The sequence below is a fragment of the Grus americana genome, chromosome 1, assembly GCF_028858705.1.
Source record: "Grus americana isolate bGruAme1 chromosome 1, bGruAme1.mat, whole genome shotgun sequence".
NCBI lineage: Eukaryota > Metazoa > Chordata > Aves > Gruiformes > Gruidae > Grus > Grus americana.
Window position 1 is genome coordinate 143,223,390 of NC_072852.1, and position 10,619 is coordinate 143,234,008.

The 10,619-nt window shown below is 42.8% G+C and overlaps 1 protein-coding gene across 2 annotated transcripts in view; it reads left to right on the forward strand.

The window, feature by feature from the left end:
* Positions 1 to 10,289, forward strand: part of DHRSX (dehydrogenase/reductase X-linked) — a 176,953-nt gene extending 166,664 nt beyond the window's left edge. For both annotated transcript variants that reach the window (XM_054813283.1, XM_054813290.1), the window contains one exon: positions 9,828 to 10,289. In XM_054813283.1, coding sequence (XP_054669258.1) covers positions 9,828 to 10,025 — 198 coding nt within the window. In that variant the 3' untranslated portion in view covers positions 10,026 to 10,289. The remainder of the gene's footprint in view (positions 1 to 9,827) is intronic.
* The last annotated feature ends 330 nt before the right edge of the window (positions 10,290 to 10,619 follow it).

Here is a 10,619-nt window from a genome sequence, read left to right on the forward strand (position 1 = left end):
TACATTTATTTTTGTGGTAACTGCAAGTGAGTTCACTGTTGAAGCTGGTATTTGAAGTCAATGGAGATCTCTTCAGTGTGGCCTGGAAGGCTGGCCAGCCAACATGGGCTTCATTCAACTGCCTGATAACATAGTGTGGTGGGTTGACCCTGGCTGGAGGCCAGGTGCCCACCAGAGCCACTCTATCACTCCCCTCCTTCACTAGACAGGGGAGAAAAAGTATAATGAAATGCTTGTGGGTTGAGATAAGGACAGGGAGAGATCACTCACTAATTGTTGTCACGAGCAAAACAGACCGAACTTAGAGAGGGAATTCATCTGATTTATTACTAAGCAAAACAGAGTAGAGGAATGAGAAATAAAATCAACTCTTAAAACACCTCCCCCCACCCCTCCCATCTTCCCGGGCTCAACTTCACTCCCGGCTTCAACCTTCCCCCCCTCAGCGGCACAGGGGGACGGGGAATGGGGGTTACGGTCAGTTCATCACACGTTGTTTCTGCTGCTTCTTCATCCTCAGGGGGAGGACTCCTCTCATCGTTCCCCTGCTCCAGCATGGAGTCCCTCTCATGGGAGACAGTCCTTCATGAACTGCTCCAACGTGAGTCTCTCCCATGGGGTGCAGACCTTCAGGAGCAGACTGCTCCAGTGTGGGGTCCCCCACGGGGTCACAAGTCCTGCCAGCAAACCTGCCCTGGCGTGGGCTCCTCTCTTCACGGGTCCACCGGTCCTGCCAGGAACTTGCTCCAGCGTGGGCTTCCCACAGGCCACAGCCTCCTTCAGGTGCCTCCACCTGCTCCGGCGTGGGGTCCTCCACAGGCTGCAGGTGGAATCTCTACACCCCCTCATCCTTCCTCCATGGGCTGCAGGGGGACAGCCTGCCTCACCATGGTCTTCACCACGGGCTGCAGGGGGATCTCTGCTCCGGCGCCTGGAGCACCTCCTGCCCCTCCTTCTGCACTGACCTTGGTGTCTGCAGAGTTTCTTACATCTTCTCACTCCTCTCTCCGGCTGCAAAAGCTCTCTCTAACTGTTTTTCTTCTTCTTAAATATGTTATCACAGAGGCGCTGATTGGCTCGGCCTTGGCCAGTGGTGGGTCCGTCTTGGAGCCGGCTGGCATTGGCTCTATCAGACACAGGGGAAGCCTCTAGCGGCTTCTGGCAGAAGCCACCCCTGTAGTCCCCCCGCTACCAAAACCTTGCCACACAAACCCAACACACATAGGCATCTGATGCTATTTGAGATAACCCATGATGTCCTACTTAGTCTGAAGCAGCTGCTTTGGAAAATGAGGGTTTGGAGCCATGGCCGCTGTCTTCCTCAGTAAACCCTTGCTCATGTTTTGAGTCTTACAGAAGAGTCATCCCAGGGCTTCAGAGTAGAGCTGCTTGGTGATTTTCCAGCAAAACAGATTTCTCAGGAGGCAGTGCTCTGACATGAAACAAAGTGAAACCTTCCACCACTGACTCCATCAAAAGATTCATGGGAAATAAGGCATTCGAGGCTGCGTGCCTGCCTGCTTCTTGGGGGGCCTGAGCAACAGGCTGACCCTGGCAGTCCTCTGGGGACAGTTCCTTTCTTCCATGGTCTACTTGGTCTACAGGCTTCCCAGCCACCGGGGGCTGATGTGAAGATGAGCTAGGGCTTCCTAGGCTCTCTGTGTACCTGGATTTTTTTTGAAAGATCTTTCCAGAAAATTTGGTATCAATAGAAAGGGAAGGAGATATTCAGGATTAGATACTCTTTGTGTCTGTTTGCCAGCTATCTCTGCTTCTGTTCTTTACAACATCTTGTGCTAGGGTGCTCAGGGAAAAAATTCTCTTTTTCCCAGAATAGGCATGAATTATTCATATTATAAAAGCTCCTTTCCTTCAACATTTTGGTATTTTTTTAGTTTTAAAATTGCCTTGTGTTCTTAATTCATCAATGTTTCGTCTTTTATTATATATTCATAACTTTGATTCAGAAATGATTTCTCTGTAGCCACAACATTGTCAGGAGAAAGGCTTCACATTTTAGCTCAGCCATTTCTGTTTGTAGCTGCTGTCTTTTTTAAAGATGAAATCTAAAGAGTTTTATTATGGAGTGAATTTATTAAAGGATTCTCTTTGCTGTGAGTTGGGGATTGAAGAGAAATTAATTTGATGGTGCTGACTGGGTCTCTAGGGAGAACTCTATATTCAATAAAACATTTCTGTCTCTTTCTGGTCTATAATCAAGGTAGAAATTGGGTAGAAAGAGAATAATAGTGAGCTACATAGGAAAGAATAGGAGTAGAAAGAGAACGCAGATGGAAACCAGGGCTTCTGAGTGAAGGCAGAGATGTCTGAAAAGCTGTGCTGCCAGATCTCTCTAGCAGCTTTGGCTTCCTAGGGATCTGACAGTTGGTCGTGGCCACCAGTCTCACCAGGACTTAGAGTCAGCTGTTACAGCCTTATTGATCAAAGGTTGCTGAACACGTCCTTACACCTGCGTAATGGTTTCCTTTCTAGCCTTTGTTTTTGTACTCAGTGTTTCAACTGATTACTTTTTGGCTGGAATTTTCAAAGCAAGGATCACGTTAGGAGGTCTAGACACTGCAGAAGTTACACAACAAGCATTGAGCACATGTAGCCCATGTCTTTACCAGGAGGCTGTGACACTAGAGCAGCTGTTGTTATTTCACCTTGGAGTCTTGCACCTGTAAGTAACCTGGTTTTGAAATGATTCGGTAGTTCGCAGATCATAGTAATCAGTGCTCCCTGGAACACAGGTAATTTGTTTCTCACAAGTTTGTTTGCTTTAATATTCATGGGAATGCAAACCCATTTACTCCATTTCTGACAGTTTTCAAACTATTTGTGTTGCGGTGGCTTTGTGTTTGCCTTTGTTCCTGAGAGTCAAGCAGTGGGTTGAGGGTGACTGGGTGTCACCCTTCCATTAGCTGCCAGCAAGTAGATGAAAGACTTTGCTGTACCAAGTAACAGTAACTTCTTGTTCTCATTCTTGTTGCTAAACCCCACTGTGCATATGCATAGTACTGTTCAGGTATCCCAGGTGATCATTGTCTTTCCTGAGAAAAGATAGAAAATGCAGAAAACTCTGTATATACAGAGTTTTTCAGTCCAGAAGCAAGTTAGGAAAATACTAACATTTGCAAAACATTACCAGAACAATTAATGTTGAGAAAAGTGAAAGAATGCTGGCAAAAGTACCTGAGTACCCGTGCCCAGAAGATGGCCTGTTCCGTTCTTAGCTGGAACCTGGGAAATTTGTCACTAGCCAGAAACATGTCTTGTTATCTGAGCCAGGAATGGCCTGATGGAAACTCACCCCTTTAAAAAAGCAAAGCCACAGAGGAAACACCCTGAAACCCCATGACCAAAAAAATCTCTGACAGCTCATCAGACCCAGGAGATTTCCCAACTGGAAAGCACATGACATAATGGATGTGAGTACATGAGGTAGGAACACTGTTATAAAACCAGTGTTGATGAGTGTTCCTATAGCAGTCTACTTAATATTGCTGATGAGGGCCATTCCACCAATAATTAATGTATTCTGCATCACAAATTGTATGGATAAAGGTGTTTTAACATGTTCTTCCTCAGTATTAAGCATTTGCCAGCATACCAGGCAGTCCTGGGTGGGCATCTGCCTGTTTGACCCCTCATTCATGTCCCTCAAAATGCAACAGTGATGTCAGTCATTGAGTTTGCCAGCTGCTTCCTGCTCTCTGTCCTCTTTGGCCAACCTTCTCTCCTACTATGTCTCAAGATGGCAGCATCCTGAAGTCATAAAATACAAACCAAGTACAATCAGCTGGTTGACTGGGGTGAGGGGAAACTATTCCAGAGTAAGTACTCCTCTGATACCATGGGTTCTATCACTACTGCTTTTTCAGTCATATGGCCAACTCTGTCAACCAATACGATTTGAAGTATATGCATGCCATCCATTCAACTGTTCATCATAGTGTTTAAGACACATGGCAAGGTTCTCACTGTTTGCTGGTAGTTACTGAAAACGGTACAGGGAAAATGGATGGATTGCAGAAGACGAGCTCATTAGTTTTGTTTTCTGTGGTTTCCGATGGACATACTATACTGTCTGCCCAGGACCCTGAGCTATGAATTCAGGTGGAGGTGGAACTGCATAAGCACATGGATTAACAAGGGAAGCACCACCAAGCGATCATGTATAACTGATGCAGACACATGCTTTCCAAAGAGTTAAGTTGTTGGACCTGTTGTAGACAAATGAAAATGATGTGACATTTCATGGCGACATGGCTGTAGGGACTAACTGTTATCAGCTAACACATTTTGTGAGCATTAGCACCTAGTATTGACAAGATTATAATGGCACTTAATGCATTAATCAAAATGTGCTAAGTCTTAAAAAAACCCCAAAACTAAAACACAAACCCTCTTAGTATATGTCCCAGATTTCATAGAACAGAATATTCCATTTGATGCTGAGCAAAAATTATTCTATATTGATGACTTACTATTGATGAATATTTTTTTAAAAAAAAGAAATATCAAAGCTTTTGTAAAACCCCATCTTTTTCTCTGGGAATAGATAGTGCCACAATTATGTCATTTGGTGTATATAGACTGCATTTTGCTTAAATAAGCTGGTCACATACAATCTTTAACTCCTTGTTTCACAGCCTACCCCTGTAATGTGCAATACAAAGATACATTATTTCAATCAGACCTTTATTTACTGTTGAAGGGATACTGCAAACAAATAGTTAATAGCAAAAAAATGTAAAAGACGTGATCAATACTGTAACAAATAAAAGGAATTTCTGCAGATGTAGAATTTCATTAGGAAAAAGTTAAGCAGAAATCAGTTTTACTTGGATATGACAAAAGTATTAATTACAGTTGCTTGGATAATAATAATATAATAATTTGTAAACAAAAATCCAATTTAAAAAAAGTTCAGCACAAATAAGTTGGTAACTGAGGAGTGAAGAAGCATCATGCAATTTATAGGAATCCCTCGTCTTAGGACAAGTCCAGCCAATTCATGAACAAGATGTTACTGATCCTATATGTATGTATATTATTCTGTTACTGTTTGTTTTGTTGTTTTTTGTTTTTTTTTTTTTTTAAATTTCGGCAATGTGTAGACTATCCCGCCCTGTGATTGGAATGATATGTATTGTTGCTGCCTGTCTACCTGCAACTTTTGGTATAATACTTCAGAGTCCCAAAGATGGAAACTTGTTCCTGTTTGTGTAGAGCATCATGACAAGCATCACGGGTTTTTATAAGTCAAGGTGTTCAGCCACTGGTTGGTGATTTCTCTGGCCTGTGATCAGGTGCTCTCGTCCCTCGAAGGCCATTGGCATCAAAGGATGGGTCAGATGTGTTGCTTTGACAGTAGTCTTCTGCATGTCATCATTTTCTTTTCCAAGAGCTTTATGGTTCCTCCTCACCTTTTGATGGGCAGTCATGTGTTAAATGAAGAGCTATGGATCTCACAGGAAAGTTGGCCACCAGGAGTGGGGCTGTCACTGCTGGAACAATTACTCCTGCTCCCTGTCCAGATACTCATGAATTGCTCCAGTGGTTGCTACCTGTTGCCAGCTTCTTCCTTCCCAAGAGCTCCTCAGGTGCTGGTACAAAGGCAGGACGTGTGTGCGTTTGTCTGTGTGTGGTGTGGTTCACCTATGGATGTGTAGTAGATCCAACACTTTGGGAAAGAGTCTTGGTCTTGACTGTGTGTGGACAGGTGGATGTATGGTGCTTTCACAGTAGGTATGGGCATGATTCAGAGGTGGAATCACAGCATATGCTTTTCTTCCAGCCTCTCAAAGCAGGTAGGTCATCCACCCAGCCAGAAGGCCAGGGGACTCCTAGTGCAGGGTTTCCTTTTTACTTTCATTAAAACAGAAAACATGCCAAAACAATGAAGAGATCCTCAAGTAAGGGAACATTAAAGCTTTCAGCACTAATTAAGCACTCAGAAGATGGGATAAGACAATTAATTAATCATATATATGCAACTCTGCTTCCTGTTGCACTGGAAAAATTGTTTTCCTTTAACTTAAATTATTATACACTAATTGCTTAATGTATTATAGTATTTTTTTCTTATGTGTTTAGCTAATTGCTTTTAGCAACAGGTGATAGAAACTAAACAGGAATTTTGCCTAGAGCCTTCTACTCATCGTATTAGATATAGTGGACAGGATGAAAACCAAATTAAATCTTGTAAAAATTTACAGAAGCTGACTTTAATGGATGGTGATGATGTCACTGTGCTTATAGACTGGTCACAGTGTGGCCATGCAAGCACATTTATTATTTTCTGAGCCTATTTTGATATTTTCTTTGTATTGAAGAATAGGAAACAATTTTCTATAAAAAATGGTTTGGTAAAGGACTGCTAGGGCTGCACGAATAAAACCAACAACTGTACATAGCCCTTATTTAATGTATTTGATATTATTGTGAACAGATGATTCCCTCTGGTGGGAAATTTACTTGACATATCATGAAAAAATAAAAGTCTCGATAAATCCTGCATATTCTGGGAGAACTTTCCCATTGGATCAGCACAAACACATGATATTTCTGATGCTGTACTGATACACCAGTCTGAGGCTGTAGAGAGCCCTGCTCTTAAGAACATAATCACACAAATTCCACCCACAGACAATTGTTTAAAAGCATTTTAGTTTTGAGCTATTGTCATTAAGATTTGGGAGTCATCGACATTGACATTTCTACTTGTTTTTGCTGGAGAGCTGTTGAATAGAGGAACATAATGTCCAGTGAACCATTGCATGAAGTAATTGTTTATTTTTGTCACTAGATTTTTAAGTAAAGCGCAGCAGTACCTTAAAAACTTTTGGTTTCTCTCTGTCATCCAGAATAAATTGCATAAAATATGAATCATTGTTCTGCTGCTTTGCAATATTAAGGTATTTTATATTGCATCATAGCTGATCATGGTAGTAGCCACTATGTGAGCGTGTGGACTCCAACTTCTTGGAGTCATCCTGATCCTGCAAATTATGTATGCCCATAACTTTATGTTGTTTAAATAATCTACTGGATGTGAATAGCGGTATTTTCCATAAGATGAAGAAGGGTGAAGAAGTACTAGTAGAGCACTAAACTAAGATAAATAAGCACTTTGTGTGTCTAGATAGTATGTCACAGTACACTCATCTTAAAAAATAAAAAAATATTCCAGCAGTTACCTAGACCTGACTTTTTTTTTTTTACCACATTGACTGATATTTTGCTGAGAGAATAGCCCGTTGGATAGCTGAGTTATCATCTTATTTCATTAGGTGGTATTTGGAACAGGGCGAGCTGACTTTGTGTGGTAACTGATAGTAAACGCTGTTGGCATCAGTAGTTTTCCTTCAGCTTAAACAACTTTGATCAAGGGCTTGGCATGGAACCAGTGGAGCTTTGTGCATGCAAGCACCTCGGCAGGGCACGTTTCTTCTTCGGCAGTTCACTTTTTGGGGAATGCACCTGTGGTCACACAGGGAATTGTGTTTCCCTCGCAGGTGCTGAGGTTGCTCTGCTCCGGCAGCAGCCAGAGACGTCGTGGTTTGGGTAACCTTGTCTTATTGTGTGATTGGGTCACATGGCTCTAACTTACTTGTAAATGAGATCACATGCCAGATACCTCAGATAAATTAATTATTTCCAATATGCTGTGTTCTATTTATTGTATATTGCTAAAACAGAGGAGTTGTTTCTTTTTAACGTATCTGCATCTTGTCACAAAAAGCTTTAAATTACTTTTAGATTTTGTGTTGGGTTTGCATGGCAAGGTTTTGGTAGCGGGGGGAGCTACGGGGGTGGCTTCTGCCAGAAGCCGCTAGAGGCTTCCCCTGTGTCTGACAGAGCCAATGCCAGCCGGCTCCAAGACGGACCCGCCACTGGTCAAGGCCGAGCCAATCAGTGCCTCTGTGATAACATATTTAAGAAAGGAAAAAAACAACTTGGGGGGAGCTTTTGCAGCCGGAGAGAGGAGTGAGAAGATGTAAGAAACTCTGCAGACACCAAGGTCAGTGCAGAAGGAGGGGCAGGAGGTGCTCCAGGCGCCGGAGCAGAGATCCCCCTGCAGCCCGTGGTGAAGACCATGGTGAGGCAGGCTGTCCCCCTGCAGCCCATGGAGGAAGGATGAGGGGGTGTAGAGATTCCACCTGCAGCCCGTGGAGGACCCCACGCCGGAGCAGGTGGAGGCACCTGAAGGAGGCTGTGGCCCGTGGGAAGCCCACGCTGGAGCAAGTTCCAGGCCGGACCGGTGGACCCGTGAAGAGGGGAGCCCATGCCAGGGCAGGTTTGCTGGCAGGACTTGTGACCCCGTGGGGGACCCCACGCTGGAGCAGTTTGCTCCTGAAGGTCTGCACCCCTTGAGAGGGTCCATGCTGGAGCAGGGGAACGATGAGAGGAGTCCTCCCCCTGAGGATGAAGAAGCGGCAGAAACAACGTGAGATGAACTGACTGTAACCCCCATTCCCCGTCCCCCTGTGCCGCTGAGGGGGGGAAGGTTGAAGCCGGGAATGAAGTTGAGCCCGGGAAGATGGGAGGGGTGGGGGGAGGTGTTTTAAGATTTGATTTTATTTCTCATTCCTCTACTCTGTTTTGCTTAGTAATAAATCAGATGAATTCCCTCTCTAAGTTCGGTCTGTTTTGCTCGTGACAACGATTAGTGAGTGATCTCTCCTTGTCCTTATCTTGACCTACAAGCATTTCGTTATGCCTTTTCTCCCCTGTTTAGTGAATGAGGGGAGTGAGAGAGCAGCTCTGGTGGGCACCTGGCCTCCAGCCAGGCTCAACCCACCACAGATTTATATTTTTTTTTACTTAGGCACTGAGTAACCTATTCAATACTGTCTCATTCATCAAGTGAGTTCTTCAGGAAAAGACATCCTGTCAGGTGCAGCAGACAAAGCTATAAGCAGCATTGGTACTGTTAATGACTCAGAGAATGACTGCAAGGATTGTAAAGTGACACATTATTATCTAGCAGGCATTGATCATAATTATATCACTGATAAAGACAAAACATATCAAATGTTGTGTTTTAAATACGCCCTTCAATAAAAGAAATAATTTCAGTGATAGCTGTGTGATCCTGCTGAATGCAAAATGGAAATGTTTTGCATATCCTCGGGATGAAAGAAGTTATCGCTCTAAGCTATTCACTTATTAATTTTCATTTAATACTCATGGTATATCAGATGTTATAGATCTTTCACCATTTTGCTTTATGACACTGTAGAACCCTGAAAACTATGCTCTGTGTGAAATGTAGTTCCCTGGTTTTCCTGCTTCCTTGGATTAAACTGCGGAATCATAATTTCCTGTCATGGTTTCCCTGATCCTTTGCTCGTGTCATATTGTTGTTACAATGAACACATTGAGCATATAGCATAGCCTTCATCTTCTTAAGGCAGCGTACAGACCTGTTCATCCTTGCTAAATGAATAATTAAACTAGGATTTTAATATTTGTGTTTCCCTTTGGGTTTATTAGCTCTAACGGTGGAAACTAAACCAATTATTTTGTATGCTCCATCTGACTAGCTCTTGAAAAAATGGAGCGGAGTTTTCCATATATCTGTTCTGTGGCTTTAAACTATCTCAGAATAGCACTGTTGTAGAAATGGACTGTACTCTGTCAGTTGGATAGGTGGCATTTTCATCATTGCCAGCTTGAGGTTTGCATAAGAACCACAGATGTGATGCAAAACTAGGGAAGCTGATTGTCACTGGTAAGGTCCTATGGTTTAATGTAATTCTTCTATTGTACCTGCCTTGCCTGAATTTGGGGTTTGTTTTTTTTTTTTGTTTCTGTAGACTCCAGAGGAAGGAGCCTCTACAAGCATCTATGCAGCAGTATCACCCGAGATGGAAGGAGCTGGTGGCTGCTACCTTTACAATGAGGAAAGGACAAAATCGGCTGACATAGCGTATGATGAGGAGCTGCAGAGAAGGCTCTGGACAGAAAGCTGCAAGATGGTTGGGATTTCTGATGAATCCAGCAGAGTTCCCTAGAAGAGGCCACTTTCAGCTGGGTAAATGAAATGTATTGACAAGCATCTTAGGTGAATTCTTGCAGCATCAGTCGTCATCCTGGAAATCACTGTTCAGTCCCAAAGGCAAACATGAACAGCTCTGTTCTTCACTTGAACCCCTAATCTGCTAGGGTGTGGGGGGAGTATTCCCACAGAAAGATGTAGTGGTTGGTTTTAAATCTAACCATCAGTTTTGTAAATCATGATGTTTCAGTCTGTGATTAAAATACAATCTTTAACCTTGTGCAGAGTTGAGTTTTCAGTTTTTGTTCAACAAAAACCCCAGACTTTCCCTCGTAAGCGTGTTCTGTCTATGGCATGTTGAAGTTAAGTCACCTTTGTACATATTACTTACTCTGTTTTAATTAGTTTTAAAAGTTGCAGCTTTTTTCCTTAAGCTTCATTGATCTTTAAGACACTTTATAATGAATGTCAACTTGTTCTAATGCAGACATTTAGCATTCATGATCATTAGGTTGTTTCTCTCATAACGTTAGTTTTGTACATCAACATTTATCCAGAGATTTTAAGTGAAGGTCAGAACAAAACAAAACAAAAAAAAAAGACTTCAGAT